Source organism: Solanum lycopersicum, chromosome 2, assembly GCF_036512215.1.
Source record: "Solanum lycopersicum chromosome 2, SLM_r2.1".
NCBI lineage: Eukaryota > Viridiplantae > Streptophyta > Magnoliopsida > Solanales > Solanaceae > Solanum > Solanum lycopersicum.
This window is the reverse complement of record NC_090801.1, coordinates 52,264,549-52,286,731: the sequence shown is the minus strand read 5'-3', so window position 1 is coordinate 52,286,731 and position 22,183 is coordinate 52,264,549. Positions and strand designations below refer to the sequence as shown.

At 30.8% G+C, this 22,183-nt stretch overlaps 2 protein-coding genes and 2 non-coding genes across 4 annotated transcripts; 2 read left to right on the top strand and 2 right to left on the bottom strand.

Moving 5' to 3' along the window:
* Nucleotides 1–1,546: 1,546 nt before the first annotated feature.
* LOC101266296 (calmodulin-like protein 30) lies at nucleotides 1,547–2,128 on the bottom strand. Its single transcript, XM_004233390.5, has one exon. The coding sequence runs from the start codon at nucleotides 2,126–2,128 to the stop codon at nucleotides 1,547–1,549; it is 582 nt and encodes a 193-aa protein (XP_004233438.1).
* Nucleotides 2,129–5,534: 3,406 nt separating this feature from the next.
* TRNAN-GUU (transfer RNA asparagine (anticodon GUU)) lies at nucleotides 5,535–5,608 on the bottom strand. Its single transcript has one exon. It is a non-coding gene; the product is annotated as a tRNA-Asn (tRNA).
* Nucleotides 5,609–8,856: 3,248 nt separating this feature from the next.
* LOC101266595 (uncharacterized) lies at nucleotides 8,857–12,386 on the top strand. Its single transcript, XM_004233391.5, has 5 exons — nucleotides 8,857–9,187; nucleotides 9,840–10,438; nucleotides 10,893–11,211; nucleotides 11,495–11,576; nucleotides 11,822–12,386. Exons 2-5 carry the CDS (start codon nucleotides 9,871–9,873, stop codon nucleotides 12,014–12,016), a joined length of 1,164 nt encoding a protein of 387 aa, XP_004233439.1. The 5' UTR covers nucleotides 8,857–9,187; nucleotides 9,840–9,870; the 3' UTR covers nucleotides 12,017–12,386.
* A 364-nt stretch (nucleotides 12,387–12,750) lies between these two features.
* On the top strand, nucleotides 12,751–12,823 carry TRNAR-UCU (transfer RNA arginine (anticodon UCU)). Its single transcript has one exon. It is a non-coding gene; the product is annotated as a tRNA-Arg (tRNA).
* The last annotated feature ends 9,360 nt before the right edge of the window (nucleotides 12,824–22,183 follow it).

The window sequence follows — 22,183 nt, the reverse complement described above, 5'->3', positions numbered from 1 at the left end:
CAAACGTTGTTGTGCATACTTGACCAGTTTCTCTACTTCTTTCTTGTTATCAATGAATCCTGTATGATCAGCATCAGCATCCTTCATAACACGACGAGCTTTCCATGAGCTAAACCACATGTGTAGACTCTCAAGTGCCTCTGTTAATTCTTCAGTGCTAATGCGCTTATCATGATCCATGTCAAATTGTTTAATCCACACCTTGAATTCTTGTACTGACATATCCCTATCGGGCTGCTGCACTGGAACCTCGAAACAACTCATTATAGCCATTTGTTCCTTCTCTTTTAGTTAGTTAACAAAGAAAAAAAATTGAACTTGTACAGAATGTGATGCCCTGTTCTTGCAACTTCCTTTGTATAATAGGCACTTAAATTTGCACCAACTTTACAAGTGCTATAATATCTAATGGGCATCTTTTGCTTTTTGACTTTACTTCAACATGAATCGATTCAATTCACACTAGCTAATAATATGATTTATTTATTTTTCATTTGTAGATTTGAAATGATAGTGATTCTACAAACTTTATTCTAATTCCACTAGTAGGAAGTAAAGTAAAAATGAAATCTTTCCAGAATGCATTTTAAAAAGTTTGAACAAAGACACAAATATTCTTGAATACAATCCCGGTTCACCACAATTAGTGCAACTTCATCTTAGAATCAAGTCGACTTATCATGTTGAAGTATGTAATCATCTCATCTAAAAGCTTAAGCGGTTAGAAAAATCAAGTGTGTGACCATCTCATTTAAAGCTAAAGTTGTTATATTGAGTAAAACTTTAAGAGATCGTTTGGTTGGGAACAAGTTATCCCAGGACAAGTTATCCTGAGGTTAGTTATCTTGGAATAGCTTATCACATACACTATGATATAAATGGTGGGATAAGTTATCCCAAACATGGCAACCAAACAAGATATAAAAACCGTATCCCATCATTATTTTTCTATCCCATTACTATTTATTTTTATCCCTCACACCAAACGACCTCTTATTATTTATTTATGTTCTCAACACATTCTTTCCTAATGAATCGATTTCCAAATTGGCCAGCTCGATTTGCTTGAGAAGGAAAAATTGTTGATCAATTCGTTTCCTCGACTAATGTGAGACTCTAGCATCCAATGCACGCCAAGATTGGTCATGTGAAGAAGTGAACTTCAACCAAACTCAACCCTAAAGGCGTTAGATCATGGGTCTTCATGTGGCATGACATTCATAATCCATGTAATGCTTCAATTTGGTACACCCTCAACCAGAATCACTATTTTTGGTTTCTCACAAACCTAATATCCTGGAAAATGAGTTATCGCGTTTCTATCTCAAAACAAAATCGAAATATTACATAAGTCAATTACATCTAGTGCTAGAATTGTAACGCTATATATTTCTTGGATGTCTTTTTTGAACCTTAATCAGCATAACAAACTAAAACATAGAAAATAGGACACTTTATTGCAGTATGAAAACGGATCGAGACTACATATATCTGCAGCTATTGTATGACATTACTACATTGTTTTCGTGTACTTAGACAACGACTCTCAGACGAGCTTCATGGTACGCGTCATCATGGTCACGAATTCATCCATGTCTATAAGTCCATCCCCATTAGCATCAACACCTCTGACCATTTTCTTGCAACTCTCTAAGCTACATTTTTCTCCCAACATTCGTTGAACTTGCAACAATTCCTCTGCACTAATTTTACCATCGCCATCCAAATCAAACGCCTTGAAAGCGCTTTTAATATCAGTTGAATTCACACCACCTTCGAGACTTTGCACTCTCATGAACTCGTCAAAGTTAATGAAACCGTCCCCATTAGTATCTGCAGCCTGAAATGCATCATCAACTTCATAAGATTTCGTATTTCCTCCACCACTGCTCATCATCTTCATCGCCGATTTATATTCCTCTTTAGAGATTTTTCCATCTTTGTTTGTGTCAAATTTGTCAAACACTCTTTTCATTTCCTCCAATTTTGGACTGAAATGAACCAAAGATGTTGTGCTTGGCGTTTGCTTTACCTTTGATAGGTGAAGTGATGGCCTAGATTTAGACATCGACTTTTTGAAACTTGCGTAACGAAAATAGAGAAAATTTGAAGTACTACTATTCGACATGTTATATGGTGAAGTAATGTTGATGTTAAAATTTGCTAGACTAATTGTGAATATATATAGCTTTAAAAATTAGGTACATTAACTTGCTTTGTGCAATACAAGAGCGCACTCAGATATCTATGGGCCAGAAATCTTTTAATGTTCTTTGATTTATTTATTCCCAAGTCACCACACAATATGATCAAAATCCTCTTTTCATTAACAAACTACACTTGATGTAATATTCAGTGAGATTAGTAATCTAAAATATGACAACTACTAAAAAGTGATGATAACGATATAACGATTTAACGGGCTTTGGGTATGGAGAAAATCCTGTTTGAAGCATCCCCCAAAATGGGCCCTCAGAGCTTGATCTGGCTATAATCGGAGTACTAATTAGGGACCTACTAATTATGTGGACTCCAGACACCGAATGGGATAAAAAAAAAAGATTCAACGGTATTGTTACAATGAATGTTTAGTACTAGTGTGCTATAAAGCTTGGGCATATATTCTACAACTAACAAACTTCAATTTTACTACTTCAAATGTAGATGAACCTCTAAGGGGATTCAAAGAATAAAAAGATAACGCCACTCCTTTCCTTGATGCCAATATCCACTGAACTTCCAAATTATCCTTCTTATCAGCCGGCCATAAAGTATTTTAGAGGCAAAAGATGCTAAAAGGAAAAAAAAAATAGCTTCAAAAAAGTTATGCAATAGCTAGGGCAAGTATTTGTGATATGACATTTATCAAGTTTATTCGTCCTATCAGTGTCACTTCATCAAATATGTGCATAGTTTTGTTTAGTTGATATTCTATCGTTGGGAGATGATTAATAGCTGATTTTGGAAGACAACGGCAATAACCACAAACTGAAACATTTCGATGACTCTCATAAATTAACATTGTCTAATTTTGTTCTTTTTAATGATATGAAGTGATTGCTCATATTTTTATATGGTATACTGTCAAGTTCATTTTCATTTGAGCTCCTGATCCCCGCTTTAGTTTGGCCCGATCATGAAGGACGGTGTTGCAATGGATTAACGTCCCACATTAGTTGAAGAATGTAGCGATTTGCTTAGGTGAACTTGAGAAATCCTCATTTCATGAGTTAGCTTTTGGAGTTGAGTTAGGTTGAGTATCTTATTCATGTCTCTCCTCTACACATGTCTGAACTATTTTAGCTTTTTTTCCGTATCTTATCCTCTCCTCTACACATGTCTGAACTATTTTAGCTTTTTTTCCGTATCTTATCCTCAACCAAATCTACTCCAACATTATCCTAGATACGGAAAATGGTCAAATGTACCCTTATACTATCTGAAATAGTTTATATTTATCCTTAAACTATATATTTTGGCTCAAAATTATCCTTTCCGTCAAATCATTGGGTCAAAAATGCCCTTCTAATTAACGGAAATTGTTAAATGCCATATGGATGCCACATGAATGCCACATGGCACCCCAATAGATTTCCACTGCCACATAGACTAAAAGGAAAAAGGTCAAAAGTACCCTTAAACTATCCAAAATAGCTCATATATATCCTTAAACTATATTTCGGCTCAAAACTACCCTTCCCGTCAAACTATTGAGTCAAAAGTGACATTCTTATTAGCGAAAGTTGTTAAATTCCACATGTGTACATTGATTAAATCCCTAAATCTTAATTACTCATTTTTCCCTCATTTCATTATTTTCTAGAAACGATTTCACCCATTCTCCCTTATTTTGCGGCTAAGGTTTCACAATTTTCTTCGTCGCTGGGTTTCAAAGTGGATATTCGTGGTTATAGGTTAGTAAACTTTTTTCTTACTTTATTGTGTTTACAACCACGAAAATCCACTTTGAAACCCAGCTCCGAAGAAAGTTATGAAACCTTGGCCGCGAAATGACGAGAAAGTTGTAAAATTCTATCTATCATACTTTGAAACGTAAACGTAATAAAATAAGAAAAAATATTTACTAACCTACAACTTAGAATATCTACTTCGAAACTCAGCCCCCAAAAAAGCTACGAAGCCTTAGCTGCGAAATTAAGGGAAAGTTGTGAAATCCTAACTATCATGCTTTGAAATCGTAAACATAATAAAATAAGAAAAAAATATTTACTAACCTACAAGCATGAATATCCACTTTGAAACCCAGCCACGAAAAAAATTATGAAACCCTAGCCGCAAAATGAGGGAGAACGGGTGAATATATCATTTCTGAAATAATGAAATGAGGGGTAAAATAATTAGAATTTAGGGATTTAGTCAACGTGGCAGTGGAACCTTATTAACATGCAATATGACATCCACATGACATTTAACAAATTCTATTGATAAGAGGGGTACTTTTGATCCAATAGTTTGACGGGAAGGGTAGCTTTGAGCCGAAATATAGTTGAAGGGTAAATATAAGCTATTTCGGATAGTTTAAGGGTATTTTTGACCATTTCTATTTAGTCTACGTGGCAGTCGAATCCTATTGGCATGCAATGTGACATCAATATGCATCCATGTGGCATTTAACAACTTTCGTTAATAAGAAGGATACTTTTGACCCAATAGTATAACGAGAAGGGTAGTTTTGAGCCGAAATAAAGTTTAAGGGTATATATGAGCTATTTCAGATAGTTTAAGGGTATTTTTGGTCATTCATATTTAGTCTACGTGGCAGTGGAATACTATTGACATGCAATGTGACGTCCATATGCATCCACGTGGTATTTAACAACTTCCGTTAATAAGAAGGGTACTTTTGACCCAATAGCATAACGGGAAAGATAGTTTTGAGCCGAAATAAAATTTAATGGTATATATGAGCAATTTCGAATAGTTTAAGGGCATTTTTTATCCTTTATCTCATGATTCCTAATACTATTCTTCTAATATGTACGCTCATGCATCCATCATAATATCCTCATTTCTGCAATTTTCTCATTTTGAATTTTGGTGGCACCTTTGTATCACTTAAAACTCTAAAAACGAATTTCTATTTCATCCACCTTACATTATATGATAGGTGACATCCCCTTCAGTCTCTCATAAACCCAAGATACTTGAAACTTCATTTCTCATTAATGATGTGCGTATAAATATCTTATATTGCTGAACGTGATCATTTATATAATTGACAAGTTTAAAGTATTGGAAATCTCTTTTAAGTGCTAAAAGTGATTTTGTGTTTTGGATAAAAACTTGAAACCAAAAAATAAGTAGAAAATTTATTTAATATAAAGTGTTGTTAAATTGTTTCTTTTTTTTTTTTTTTGTTAAAATGAACTTATCCTTAAATTTGTTATCTTTTGTAAAAGAATGGAGGAACGATGGATGTAATTTTTTGTTTTGTTTTGGAAAGAGTGCTTTGGGAACTAAAATAAATATAAAAGAAAATAGTTGTTTTTTTTTCAATTAAAAAAGAGTAAGCACGCTAGAAGGAGGGCTTGAACCTCCGACCTTGTGGTTAACAGCCACACGCTCTAACCAACTGAGCTATTCCAGCTGATGGCAAACTTATACATTGTAAACAATATCTATAACATTATTTTCTGGACATCAAATTAGGAAACATTATGTCCAACTTTAATCTGGTATAAATATACTGTAGTAATTTGTTTTTAAAATATATTGACAAAATAGTTATTTATGTTTGAAGGTAGGGTTTTAATAGTTTATGAAATATTGAAAAAGCATTTTTTTTCTTTTATTATTTATAGTATAAAAAAATTAAAAAGGTATGGATTCCATCAAATATTTAATAAATTTCGATGAAGATTAGACGTTCCTCCTTTAATAAAATAAAAAGATGAATGTTCCAAGTAGTACTCCATATTTAGAGGAAAACTCCCACAGTTTCTTGTTGCTTATCAAATTTTGACTGACACATCTATTAAGATATATCAATTAGTATAGTAAGTTTATTATTTTCCCCTGTTATAATTTATATGATTTCAAATATATTTACTCACTATCTTTTTTAAAAAAACATTAACTCGTTAATGAATTGAAGGTATATAGGAAAAAAATAAATTGTTCTTTTTGAATTCGTTAAAAATGACAATTGAAAATGGACATCAAATTTAAAATATTTGACTTTTTTTTCCCTTCATTTTCTCTTTTCATTCTAGACAGATTAAACGCTCGCTATGTTATTTTAGAATCAAATTTTTTTAAATGCTCATTTGTAATAATAACAATATCATTTTTCATATTATACTTTGTAATTACTTTCTTCGTTTGTTTTTACTTGTTACACATTAACTTGACACATTCATTAAGAAAGTTATAATTGATATAGGTAGTTTACTAAACTATCACCTATTAAATGATGTCTTAAAAAATGATTTGAAAAATAAATATTTAATATTGAGGATAAAACATGAAAAAAAGTTATTATCTTTTTTTGATATATCAAAAGTACTGACAAATAAAAATTAAAATCTATTTTAAGAATAAGTGACAAGTATATACGAAGAGAGTATATTCTACTTATAATATCAATGACATTCATTATAATCTTAGTCACTTGGTAAAATTTTCTTCTAAAACTGTCATACTCAGATATTGTATAACAAATATTTATAAGAAACTTATTGATTGTAAAATAAAATATTAAAATAATTTTGATAATCATTGTTAAAGCTTACACTGATCAAAAGAATAGTGATCATTGTACAAGAGACAACAGATTAAAAAGTTACTTCTTAAGCTTTTAGACAACTTAAGGAAAAATATTGAATTATCATTTTGCTAAAAGCTTGAACAAAATTTCCGTTCATTCGAACAATATATCATTACTAAGTGTTTGAATTATATGAAATAACATACGATTATAAAAATTACAATATTATATTTGATTTTGTGAATTTTTAAGTAATTTTAAGCACGAATGATATATCTGGTCATGGATTTATTAGTAATGTGTTAGTCTTTTTCTTTTTAATTAATGAATATGAAATCAATTGAGTTTTCAAATTTAACTAGAATTTTGTTTTGGTTTACAAATTAAAAAGTACAAAAATAATAAACTGAAATTTTTAGACAAACATTATCATTATAGAGAGATTTAACCATATATATAGTGATTCATAAAAGATGTTTAATTACTTCATGATTTGATTATTTCAAAGATAATTGTGAATCCCTCTATTTAAAATTCCATCCATTTTAATTTGTTTTGGCTAGTTTGTTTTGATTAGAAATTTAATAAATATTTTTCTAATCTGATAGTTTTATATTAAATATATGTAGAATGTGTTAAATTGTCTTTTTAATCTATGATCTTAAACATATTATGAGAAAATCATGAGGCGTAATAAAATCTAAAAACGTTATTTAAGGTTTGGACTATAAATTTACATCTTCCCCTCACTTATAAAGCATATTTTTCATTCAAATAGCTATTATAAAATCAAGCTCAGAATAATCTAATAATAAAGAGATGAAAATAAACGAAGATGAACGAGAGAATTCTTATTTAAATGTTTTTTTCAAATGGTAAGTAATATCTATATTTATAGTGTTAAAATATAACTCTCTAAAATTATCTAATAAATATATAATTTTCCCAAAATATTCTTTTATCACCTTGAAAGCGCTCACACATGAATTGAGCTAATCACAATACAATAAATTTATAACATTACCTATATTATTCATAGTTGTAATAACTCAAGCGCTGAAACTCTGCAAATTAAATTCTTTACTCTTTTATAACGTTATATAACATTACGCCATAAAATACTCCATACGAATTACTTTTTTCTTTTGTACTTTTAATTTATCGTCCTTACATATAATTTTAAATTATACTCTTTAGCATGTTATACAACAAGAAGAATATAATGTTTATTTATAACAAAATTCACGTGCCATTTCCCAATACAAATTAAATTGTCATTCTGAATGACCAATTTTGGAGTAAGCATATATTTAACTATATTTAGTTATTAAAAATCAAATTATTAAGTTCATATATAAAATATTAATGTAAAATAAGTACTTATGATACAATCTATATTTTTTTTAAAAAAAAAAAAAGGAAGGGGCGAGGGGTAGCTAAGGAGGGAAAAATACATGGAATTAGGAGCAATGGTCCAAAAAAAGAAGTGAACGCCGTAGTTTCAGGTCTCATAAATCACATGGGTTTGCCCATTCGTTTCGGACAAACTTCTCCCCCTTCTTTATTTATACTCCCTCTATTTCAAAATAAAATAAGTATTTTCTTAAAAAATAATATACTTTTTTCAGTATTTTACGAGATATTTTTTAGATTTTAAAATTTAAATAAATTTAATTTTGATCATGACTTTTTTTTAAAGATTTTTTAAGTATTTTAAATTATCAATTATTGTGACTTATAGTACTTTTTACGTAGTTAACAAATATATAAATTTCATTCAAGAAAATTTAAAGATTTCATGTGCAAATTTCCGATTAAATTTAAACTCTTTGACTCTCAAAAAATGAAAAACACCACATAATTCGAAACAAAAAGTAATATTTTAAGACTCCTTTTATTATCAAGAAATATTTAATAGATTATATTTTTTATCTTCTTTAATAAATAAAAATAATTTTAACGTACTTAAATCGAGAAATTTCAACATATATAATTTACGTATATTCTATCCTCTAGATTGGACATATCACGGCTATGTTGAGACCTTAGGACAAAATGAGTACTATTCTTGTGATCTGACAGGTCAAAAACAAAATCCAATTATAAGCTTAGCAGTAAATTTCTTAGATGACTCACAAAAATCTCAGTTACTCTTCTTCACTGTCAAGGAGAAATACAGTGACTTTTTCTAGTCAAAACGTTTGCTATCATCATTGAACCCGCCTGCCCCCATTACATTTACATTTCTCGATTTCTTTCACACCTGCAGATTCTTTCTTTTATTATATTTTTTTCTTTCTTCTTTCCCTTTCTGGGAAAATTCAACGATTACTTTTCTATTCATTAGTCACAACTTCATTTTCTGCCTTTGTATCCAAACAAAAAATCCTAATTCGCTTTTTTTTCCAAATTCAGAGACTAGAAGTTGGCATAAACAATAGATCAACAAAAGTGCAGAGGGTGAGTTTCGCTTTTGCTAAAAGTATTACGCTTTTTGTCCTTTTACTGCTTTGGCCCCTTTTGTATCTCGATTTAAATTTGATTGGTTCAAAACTATGTTCACCAATAAATTCTTCGGCACTTGTGCTTTTGAGCCAAGGGTATTTTATTGGAAACAAACTTCGATTCGAAAGATTACACCAGGTGTGTTGTTGTTTGCTCTTTTCGGAGGAAGGGGTCGGGTTTAAGTGGAGATGAATTTGAATAAAGTTTTGTGTATTTCAGGGGAATGCAATGATAAATTTGATCTGGTACTATTTAGCAATTATTGGTCTTCATTACCCTTTGAGTGGTCCTGAAAATGGACTACAGAAAAAATGACCACAACTTCAACATTACATGAACTTGGCTTAATTAGTATCATCATTTTCGATATCATTGCTTTAGTTTTTGCAATTATTAAAAAAAAAAGGGCTACGCCTATGGTCTAATAGTAGGTTAAAAAATTAATGTTGGGAAGCTACAACATTTAAATTTTTTCAAACTAGTTAGGTTTAGTGGTTTATTATCTAAATATTTTATGGGAGTCTAGAATGTAGCAAGACTTTTTTCAAAATAGTTTTTAGGTGATGGTTAGTATCTCATATTTGAAATTATCTCATCCATTTGGCAGGGGAGTTGTAATGTGGCTATAATTAAACATCATGAGGAAACACAATACTTCATTGAGGAATTCAGGTACCTATACTAGCCCGTCGACACCAGAGTATGGAGATGATCATTTTGAAGGATTTCAGAAAGGATGGAGTTCGGAGCGAGTTCCCTTGCCAACTAATAGTAGTAGAAGACACATTACTGCTACTGCATTGATGCCGTTTAACAGTGGAAGAGCGTTGCCTTCTAAATGGGACGATGCGGAGAGGTGGATTACAAGTCCAGTATCAGGTTATGCCACTCCCAAGGCTTCTTCAAATGTGCAATTGCAAAAACAGCCTAAGTCAAAAAGTGGACCACTTGAGAATCCTGGTCTTATGTTCATGCCAAACTATTCACCCTCTGTACTAGTCCATGAAGGTGGAAATAGAAGTAATTTTATAGCAAATTCACCGTTTACAACAGGTGTACTGGTGCCTGATGGATTATCCATTCATTATGGTGTTGGTTCCGGCTCAAGCTCAAGTGCTTTGTATGTTGAGAATAATATGGCTCGAGCAAGCACTGCTCCTGGTCTGTCAGATTTTTTCGCTGAATCTTCATTACCAAGCTCCCAAGGTATAATTTTCTAATTCTGTTTTAGTTTCTTCTGGTTTGGTAGACTAGTTATTGCATACTAATCCTACGCAATTGGATTCATCGTCATAATCAGTTGTTTACTCATAATTTTACTGTTTACACTCTTTGATGTTCATTTGTTTATCAACTTGCACTATCAATGTCTTCTTTTAGTATTATTAGCGTAGAAACCTCAACGGTCCTATGGTATGTACGAGTGTAGAAGTGTGTACATCTATCTTATTTGAATGTTGTTAGTAAGGTATGACCTTACTGTAGTTTTAATGCTTCTTAACGCCTCACATATAACACTCCCGATTTCTTGAATTATAGACATTTTAAGCATTCTTCTTTTCAAAATGTGTTGTGCAATCACCTAGACCATAGTATAAGAAGAAAAATGTTTTCATGGCAAAGTATATTATTGCATTAATCTCTTGCATACAATGGACAGATGATAAGGCTGAAGACACCAAGGAACCAGATTCTATTTCCCCTGTAGTTTCATGTAGAGATATGGCAACACAGATGAGCCCCGACGACAGTACACATTCCTCTCCCAAAGGAAGGTCCCCTTCAATCCGTTCTATAGAGGAGCCGAATGATAAGCGTTCTGCTAAACTTGAGATTAGAGATGTACAGGTAGACAGAGGACCTCCCATATCCGGAGAATTACATAGAAAAGGGGTAAGGAAAACTAGGAAAGACTTACAAGATGCAACTGACTCGAATGTACGCTGGGATGTTGCAGATGCAGAAAGGAGCATGCCAAAGTACGTCTTCATTTCATGCTTTTGATACTTGTAATAGTGTAAAAACTACCTATGCTGTCCTTCAGTAAAGACAACCAGCACATCCTTAATGTTTACCTTTTCTGTTCTGCAAGTTTATCGATCGAACGACTTAGTCTTGACTTCACCAGTAGAGAAGAGAATTCTCTGATTTCCCGCATAGACCCATATTTTCAAAGAATTCAAACATAGAAACAAGTGATATTTAACTCATGGATCTGCCTCCAGAAGCAAAGCATTGATTTTTCCTTCCGTTTAATTGTAGGCTGCAAAGAGAGGAAGCCAGAATTAATGCTTGGGAGAACTTGCAGAAGGCTAAAGCTGAAGCAGCAATCCAGAAGCTCGAGGTCGCATAAATTTTCCACAGATTACTTTCTACTCCTTCGTTTTAACTTGTTCGTCTTACTTTCCTTTTTAGTCCGTTTCAAAAAGAATGGCTCCTTTCTTTTTTAGCAACTCTTTAATTTCAACTTTCCACGTGATAGGATTGCAAGTACATTTTGTACCTATCAGACTAACAAATAGAAACAAAGGGAGTACTTGTTTTGAAATAGTACAAAACTGACTCGAACTTGTCTTTTTTTGATATCAGGTGAAACTATCAAAGAAGAGGTCAGCATCTATGGATAAGATTCTGAACAAGCTTAAAGTTTCTCAGTTGAAGGCTCAAAAGATGAGAGGTTCACTCTCAGAAGGTCATCAAACAACTTCAAAAACACTCTTCCCTTTTCAGAAGTTCTTCAAGATCACCTCTTTCAGCAATTGCTTTTACTGTGGTGTCGAATAGTGTTTGGCAATACCTTTCTTGAAAATGCAATGAGCTCGGATCAGTATATGATTCTCGTCATAGTTTGGAGTATATTTCATTCTTGGTGATCAAAGGATGTCATACAAGACTGATTAAATTCAGTTTTGTCCATGGTGTTGCTAAATATTCAAACAGTAACACCATCTCTGTGAAAACTGTTTTTGTATATGGCTATAAAAGAGGTAGCAGTACTGAGGAACCAAATTCTATGAGTACATACCCAAAAGGCAAAAAAGGTCACAGTTTGAGATACACATTTGAATAATTTTTAATTTCTACGTAAGTTATACAATGTTTGATAGCTAATTAGGAAGTAAGTTATTCATATATACCAAAATTTTATGCATTATCTTTGGCTGGATTAGAAGTTTAAATAGCTAATACTCGCATAGCACATAGCTTCTTAGGTCGCGCTCCATTCATTATCAAGCAATAATAAGCTAACAAGAACAACACAAAAGGATTCAAAGAGACAGTAGCAAATTATACAAGGGAGAAAATCAGAAACTAAAAAAAAAGTAATCCTCTAACTCAATTTATGTCACACATTTTAAATTTTGAAATTCAAACGCAAATTAAAGAAAATATTTACGTTGTAATGTTATTTATGAAACATTTGGTTGCAAGCATATAATAGAATAGGATTGCATTGTGTCCAAAACATGTAATATTGTACAAATATATACTCTATAAATATAGAATAAATGTCAATAGCGCCCATGGCCTAATGGATAAGGCGCTTGACTTCTAATCAAGCGATTGTGGGTTCGAGTCCCACTGGGCGTGTATTTTTATTTTATTTTATTTTAAGGCATCGTTTGGCCCATATATATCACGGCCCGAAAACAAAGAACCAAGATCGCTAATCAGCCCAATAGCAACTTTGGACCATGAAGTCTCGTTATGGAGCACTTCAATTCAAACATAGTTATTAACCCTATAAATATAGTCATTTTTATAAGTTGCTTTTCAAATAAACTTTAGTTAAAATAGAATTTTATCAAATTTGGTGCGTGGATTCACTGAGATACATAAACAAATATTGTTTGTCACTCTGGTATGAATTTATGAAAGGGAAAATTGTACATAATAGCAAATCATTAATTTAAATTAAATGCTATTGATATAGTTTGATTTAATTGTATCCTATGTAGCAAACTATGGGTATTTTCGATTCTCTCTCTCGTGAAATCTCGCTCGCCACTCTCGTTTTGATGGCAGTCTCGCTCGTCACTCTCGTTTGATGGTAGTCTGGCTCGTCACTCTCGTTTGATGGTAGTCTGGCTCGTCTCTCTAGCTTTTATATAAAGCCAAATGAATAAAATGCGTTTGTGTTTGTATAAAGCGAAAGCAGATATCGCTCATCACTCTCCTAGATCTGCTCGCTACCCTCGCCTCTCTCACTTATACTAACAGATTTCGTTTGTATAAAGCGAGAGAAAATTGTACATACATATGCAAATACATATATTTTTGTCCTATACACTTATAATTATACAATACAAATATTTTCCTACCCAGTTTTCTATTGTCTTTCTCTCTTTCTCGTTTTATATATACACAAATTATACAATTGATCTTTTGTATACCACAACTTTCTTTTGTATATGTATAACAAATTATACAATTGCTTCTTTCCATATGTATAGCGAATTATACATCTTTATTTTTTTTTGTATATGTATAGCGAAATATATATATATTTATGTTTAATATAGAGCGCAATTTTATAAATCTTTATGTTTGTTATATGTAAAAGTTAATCATTTTTCAATTAGTGATATAAAAATGTAATTTCATTCCAACTGTAGAAATAATTAACGAATATGGTAAAATTTTGTGTGTAATTAAGTAGTTTCTCTTAATTTATGCCCACTCCTACTTTATGTAGATATATGCTCTAGACCAAATACAAATCTATAATATTGTAAAATACTGTAGAGAGATGAGACAAAGGAGAAATCAACCAAAATACTATACCCACTCATGGATATATTATAATGATAGAAACGACTTGTCAATTCTTCTTTCAGTAAATAAAAAAAAAAATGTTCAAGATAGACCTACTAACAGCTTCCGCTGAAGTAATTTATTGTTGCCTAATGGTTGGTAGCTATTTTGTTTTAAATATTCTTTGTCCTTAATTTGATTATAATGACCATGCACAGGACTTAGCTATTTGGAAAGTTCATGATGGGTCCTTAACTGAGTTTTGGGTCTGTTGATGTAAACTAATTTCCAAATTCAGGGCTTTCCATGCACTTTCTTTCTTTTCCTACACCACTTTTATGTGCACAATATTTACATTTTTTATAATTCATAAATAAAACATTTTTCACTTTTTGTACCTCATTCAAATATTCTTTGTCCTCGTGTACCTTTAAATTCCATCCCTATAGGAGTAGGACAAATAGCGAAGTTTCACCTGTAGAATATTAAACGGGGTGATAATATATACATATACTTCATGTCTAGTTTATAATATAAATGAATCATTGATATTCTTTTTATAATCTAAATATATGATTTTTCGAAGTTGTGGACATGTGTTAAGTTCTTTTACTAGAATTATCCTTTTTTCTTAAGGAGATTTTTCACTAGTTAAATATTTCAGATAATAACTGTCTCTAATTATAAGGAGAGTAATGGAGAGAATCAAAAGGATAATATTGATAAATTACTCTTTTATTAATGTCTTTAAATAACTTTTTTTTTTTAAGTGTGTCACACCCTCACAATGTAGGCACTAAAATTTCTTCCAATTTACCCGTAAAATTATATGTCTTTACTTTAGGATTTTAATCGTAGGATAATATGAAGATTTTTCGACTAACATTGTAGTTTCATTAAATTGTAATAAATATACCTATAGTTAAATTATCTTGGATATAATTTTATTGTAATATTTTAGTGATGGCAAATGGATCAATATAAAATGGGGAATAATTCAACGCATTTATATTTGATATGGTAAAAATGGATTGGGTAACAAATGGGTTAAACAAAATACTAGTTTATCTATATTTACCATTATTCTCATGAGTAAATACTACGTACTTAAGAATTCGACAAGGAGAAAATATTTTAGTCTTTTTTTTTAGATGAAAAATATTGAATATACTTTATTTCGTTATATTGTATCATAAAAATAAAAATAAAAAATTCTATAACTTTTCAATATAAAATAAATTTATCTAATTACAAGGGGAAATTATTTTTAATTGTAAAGTAAATGAATATTGCATTTTAGGACTAAAACATGCTTAATGCAACTTTAAACAATGTCCATACTAATACATGATTTGTTTATTTTACACTATTATTTGTTATCCAATATAAAATTTAAACTAATAAAAAATATAATTATAATTAACAAAAGAAATGTACATTTGATATATATATTTTTGGAGGGCCAAAAACTTTCAACTTTTCAATTATAGAGAAAAATAATTAATTTTTATACAAGACATTAAAAGGAAAAAAAAATATAATATTTTTAGTGATATCATAAATTTTAAGTGAATAAAAGTTGGAACCTTAACACATTTAGATAATCCATAGTTTGCTCATATTTTTATGGATTAAACATGAATATCAACCCATATTTTACCCATAAAAAAAAATTACTCACCCGATTCATTAAAATACGATCGAATTGGGCAAATTACAAAAAATATAAACTCATTTTCTGGACACTACGTGTGGCCTACCTAGCTGCATGTCCCTATTTAAATAATTGGACATGTGAAATTTCACTTGGAAGGAGGCACGTATATTTAATTTGTCAACATTGAATCGAATTCAAAGGATTCACATATTGCCTCTACTATTTTAGTTTTGACCAGCACCAACCCAAATTGATTTTTCATTTTTAACCATGTCATGCATGGACTTCTTCAAATGTTTATCACATAAAAATTCCACTAAAAGGGAGGGTTTTTATAATTTTTTTGGACTAATTCAGTAATTTTTATTTTAGATTTGTATTAGGAAATTGTTAGAATGTATGCATACTGTACGTCAACGGACCAAGTTCCTTCACTTAGCAAGATCAATAAATTAAAATGATCAAAACAATTCCATGCTCCATTAAAGTGTATATATATATATATATATATATATATATATATATATGGAGAGAGACTAAAATTTCAACGTAAAAGATAGACTTGAGAGACGATGAAATCCGATCAGAAACATCTTCACTATAAAAAAATGATAATAACAATTCCATGCTCCATTAAAGTATATATATGTAGAGAGAGACTAAAATTTCAACGTAAAAGATTGAGACTTGAGAGACGATGAAATCCGATCAGTTTGAACATAAAAGAATCAAATAAAATAAGACATTAAAATGCCTCCCTTTTCGTATAAGATAGGCGCGTTTATGCACATGATGCGTTTTAACTTTTTGAAAAATAAAATTATAGACTGGTAAAACCTCCAAAGAGATTATATATGTAATTGACAATTTATTATGATTTTTAGATGTATTTTTAGGTCTTAAACCTAATTTATATAATGCGTGGGATGAGGAAAAAGAAGTCATAAACTAAAAAGGGGCATAAAGAGTTGGGATTATATGGGCACCTTCATCTTAAAATTGACACACTTCGACGTTGAGATAAGCAGACAGGCATACCTCTAGATGGATCTTCTTGGAGACATTAGTATACAAGGGACATATTGGTTAGATGGGACAGACACGATTGAAGACAAGAGTTGTCCATTTGGCCTACAGACAGAGAACATCTCCTTTTTTTCTTGTATATACACAAGACAAGTACGGGACGCAAAGGAGAATCTTAATAGTTTAGTTGATTGGCTACCTGAACTTTCACCTTGTTGATGGGGGTTTGATTTATCCCCTCCCCGTTTTCCCCTTTTATATAAAAAAAGTATGGGACACAAAGAAGAGTTTATAGGCGAATACAATTGTAGGTCTTCCTAACTTTAGGGTCAATCGAAGATCTAGCACTACGGTCGAAGAGAATGGGGCACGAGTGCATAACCTAATAAAATAATATTTTGTGATCCCCGAGAAAGCTATCACAGTGATTCCACTAAACTTAATAGTAAATGAAATAAATTGGGATAAAGCTTTAACTAAGCATAGTTAAGGGAATATAACCTCTTGATTTAAAGTTCTCTGGATTCCTAGTCTACTATAACAGGATAGAATATGGTAATTTACAAGATGACTTAGTTGTAATAGTCTATTTCACAATTACATGTATGTATATGCATATTATTTTGGTCAAATAATTTTGACTATTATTTGTGTATATATATGTATTTATTGTGATGGAACAAAAGGGTCTCCGTCGACCAAATTAAAACAGAAAAATAAAAGAAAGCGATGGATCATGAGAAAATCATCAGAAATTCAAATTACAAAGCACTTAATGCAAGTTGATGAGCAATCCCATACCTACAAGCAAGTTCTATTTGTTGCCCTCATGCAAATTTTGGGAAATTAAGAACATGTGCACATGTAATTGCCCCAGGTGCATTGCATTGACCATATAATATATAGTCTAATATTTATACTACCAAAATTTTGGGTCAGTCACTAGCTAGCTAGTAGCATGTAATCTTACTTGCATGATCCTTGTCCATGTCTATTGGTGGCCCTACTCTAATTTCATGCCCATCTTCTATTTAATTATTAATTTGCATGGAAATGGAAAAATCTAAGCCCACTACGTTTGGATAACAATATTTCATTTAAATTGAGAAAGAATTTTGTGAAATTTCAATTGAAAAGGGGTACGTCACTACAAAGATCGATTAGTTCGTGATTGTTTAAAGTTTATATATTTGTATTTAACTTATAATGAAATCAAGTTGATATACACTAATAAATCATTTTGTTAGTCAATTTTTTTTAATAGATACATGCATATAACATGTACTGAAATTTAATTCATATGTTCATATAGAAACGTATTTGGACAAAAATTATCAAATTAGCACGTACTTGTAATTTCTAAACTGGGTCCGCCCTTAAATATTTGTAAGTTTGGACAAAGGTCTTTAATCACACATGGGATGGACTAAATCTAATCCATGTATTTGAGAAAAAAACGATAATGACCTTTGTTTTAATACAAGGTCATTTTTGTTTTGTATCGAAGAAAACATCCTCCAAATTAATTGATATTGTTCAAAATATGAGGGATCCTACAAATTACATCCTTAGATATTGTCAATTTCCATCTTTCAACTAATAATTTTTAATATTAAATCACATTAAAAATAAATGGAAAAAAAATTGTTAATTTTTTTTTTACATAATGCTAAATTCAATTGTAGAAAGAGTTATCGATACTATTTTTGGCGTAATTCAAATTATTAAATATGAAGGGGGTGATCAGTTGAATTTTTTTGGGTATGTTAGTTTTTTGACAAATTGAAGTAGAATGATGAAAATTATTTAACTTGTAAATAATTGAAGGGTTTTTTTTATTTTATAAGAATAATATTTTAACAGATGAACGTAACATAAGTTTGGAGTATAGTTTTAAAATGATTTTTACCCAAAAATATGATTAGAAAGAAGATATAGTAAGATAATAGTAGCTTCGATGGAGAACAAAATGCAAGAAGCACGGTTTAGATGGATCAATTAGGTATGAGAAAATGGGATGCAGGCATAACCTAGTGTCAACTGTTGACCAGGGGTGGAGCCAAAATCCCCCGTCGGTGAAAAATTATAATATTTATATGGGATAACACATAAGTACTGTCTTAATATATGTCCGAAATCTCAGAGACACACTTATATTATACTAAGGTCCTATTACCCCTGAACTTATTTTATAAATAATTTTTACCCCTTTTTGGCCTAGTGTCACGTAGGTCGAAAAGGGGTAGAAAATTTTTATAAAATAAGTTTAGGAGGGTAATGAGACCTTAGTATAGCATAAGTGTGTTTCTAAAAATTTGGATATTGATTCGAGGAGGGGGGTAATTATGCATTTTCCCTATTTATATATAATTAAAATAATTTTATATATGTATATATAATAGCTGTAGAACCCCCTTTGACTACTTCACGTGTTTATTTCTACAAATTTTAAAGTCCTTTATCAAAAATTAGTCCTGAATCTGCTTTTATTGTTGACTATAGATGATTTTAAGAAAGTTAGAGATGGACCGAATAAATAGCCGATAAAAGGGGGTTAGCCAGGTGATGCAACTACAACTTTAAAAACATGACATTATATAAAAAATGGTAAATAACAGAGATTAAAATAAGCAAGTAGTAGAACGCTATATTGATATAGTAATAATAATTAGTAGAATAAAGTAGAGTAGTATTTATTTTGGAAAGCCAAAAAAAGCACAAATTAGATTAATAAATCTAGAAAATTTTATAGGGGGTATTAAAGTGATCATAGGTCATATCGTAACAAAAAGGTGAAGAGAATCTTGTGTACCCACACGTTAATAGAAGTGGGAGTTTTGGTGAAAGCATCAAACAAACAAACAGTATCGCTGCTGCTGCTGTTGCGCCGCAAAGCGAGGAATCTCTCACAGACTACTCTTTCCTATTTTTCTGGTCATATCTTATAGTATGCTGCAACCAACCTTAAAAAGTTAACTTGCTATATCCATTTACTTGTCTTAAATAAATATTATAGTAATTAACAAGAATATTTTTTTATTTTTATTAATTCTTTAATACATTTCCAATAGATAAGTAAACATCTAAGAGAAACAAAATAACCAATTCATGCCTATATTATAATAAAGATAATTTTTTTTAACGTGAGTAAATAGAAACATTAATAAATAATGCTAAAATCCTTATTGGCATTAGTTAAATGATATTAGATTCAATGTCGTTAAAAGCTTTAGAGACACATACATAAAGTGTTATTTGCTGCTAAAAATACATAATTAACGACAATTAAACTATTGCGCTTATTAATTTTCACTAAAGATCATTTTTAATATAGTTTTGTAATCACATCAAAATCAAACATATCTAGCAAATATGATCAGCTCGGTGATGACAATTGCTTACTATTTTAATTAATTTTTTAAAGTGATTTGAGTATTATAAAAAATGACGCCACTACCAAAAAATGATAGTTAAATATATAGTGCTAAAGGGAAGAGCTCAAGCAACACAAGTACTTCATCCACGACTTGTGCTATGCTTTTTATTTTTCGAGATTTAAATTAACTAACGTTTGAAGCTAAAATGAATTTAATATTTAAAGTTATAATTCTATTCGTATTTTTCTTTATTCCACCTAAAAGCTTTCCAATTTTTTACACGTAAATCGAAACGAAAAAATTAAACTTACGTCTAAAAAAGGAAAGAATGTGTGGCTCCTAAAGAAGGGAAAGGGTGGATTAATTTGCATGTGAGGAGCTAAGAAAATAGTATGGCGGGGGTCCTTACCTTAATTGGTAGATATTGATAAGTATGAATTATGATTCAAATATATAGCTGTGTCCTCTCTTTTCCACTTGTGTGGGGTTCCTTGCTTTTATTTTCAGTATACATGATAATTAAATAATACTTACTCTTTATTACTTTTAAAATCTATTAAATATACATCTTATTTTTTAATCGTCAAAAATTAGTTTAGATTTCTAAAGAGTAATTCATTAGGACAACCTAATGAAATAAATATGAAAGTTAAAGGAGAACGCAAAAAGTAAATTGAAATTGTAATTTCTTGCTTAGTTATAATGTAGTAATATTTTATTACTTTATTAAATTATGATTGTTTCTTTCATTAAAATAAACAAGTGCATATTCATATTTCATTTTTAGTTAGGATCAGTATCTCTATAAATTTGCTTATGAAGAAAAGGATAATATTTGACAAATTTTATAATAACATCATGACTCATGAGTCATGGGAATTGGGATTCTTTTTCTTATTTTTTAAAAAAGATTACAATATATTCAAGTCAAGTAATTATGAAGTTATCCTTTCTTCATAATTTGGTTAAACTTAGCTCATCTAGCCTAGAAGCCCTTTTTAATTAATTTGTCTGATCCTTTACCTTTTTTTTTTTTTTTTATATATATATATAGCTTCAAGCTGTCAATAATTTTTAGTGCAAGAGATCTGAGAATACAATATTACAACTAGTACTATCATAACATTAAAAAACATGAATTATATTTGCATTATTCATCGTAAAACTATTGCACGTTAAACATATTCCAGTGGAACTTCTTTTTTTATTTTTGACAAAAAAAATTTATCAAAAATAAAAGGCGTTTCTGATTATATAGAATTCTGAAAATAAGTAGCATACATTAATCCAAATTATGAAGGTGTAGGTGTGAATCAAATCCAATAATACATCTCACATCCCTCTCTAGACATGTATAGATTTTTTAAAACAACCATAGATTATGGACTAATAAATCGTGTTATTTAAATAATTTTACTACATCGTGCACCATGTTTCTCATTTTTAAAACGATAAGTTTTAGGAATTTGTTAGCACGTTTTAGTATTTTAAAACCATGCAATCTCTTCTTGATGAGATTTTCAAAAAAAATAAATATATTGAAATATCAGTATATAATATATGGTAAACGCAGGTGAGAATCAAATCCGCCATGCATCAATCAAATTGTACCCACTTTGCCGCTAAGCTACCTGTTACTATAGGTTTAAGTGGGATCAAAAAGACAGACTCTCTATATATATATATATAATGTATTTTTTTAATTCACTTACAACCAAATAGATCCGCTCCTCATTATAATATTATCTTTATCATTTTTCGTCATTGCTAATTATATTGATCGCTCATCACAATGATTAGTTATTATGATTATCATTGTTGTGCGGAATTTGAGATAATACGAGAAAATATAAACGCGAAAAATAAGACAACAGATTTACGTGGTTCACCAACAAATTGGCTACGTCCACGGGAAGAGAGGGAGCAGTTTTATTATGGAGAGGCAAAAACAGAATTACAGAATAGGGTTTCCCATAGCGTCTATATATAGTGCTAAGCTACGCCCTAACAGGCTTGGGCCCAACATACAGAATCAACAGAAAATTAAGGGCCCAATACAACAACATTGTATACCGTCGGCCCGGGGGCGTCTCCGCCCCCCCGGACCCCCAGGCCAGGGGGCGCGTCGCCCCCCTG

Excerpts from the sequence above, each read along its gene's own strand:
- LOC101266296 (XM_004233390.5), bottom strand. The coding sequence starts at position 2,128 with ATGTCGAATAGTAGTACTTCAAATTTTCTCTATTTTCGTTACGCAAGT.
- LOC101266595 (XM_004233391.5), top strand. The coding sequence starts at position 9,871 with ATGAGGAAACACAATACTTCATTGAGGAATTCAGGTACCTATACTAGC. Across the intron at positions 10,439-10,892 it reads TTCATTACCAAGCTCCCAAG|ATGATAAGGCTGAAGACACC; the intron begins GTATAATTTTCT and ends TACAATGGACAG. Across the intron at positions 11,212-11,494 it reads GCAGAAAGGAGCATGCCAAA|GCTGCAAAGAGAGGAAGCCA; the intron begins GTACGTCTTCAT and ends GTTTAATTGTAG.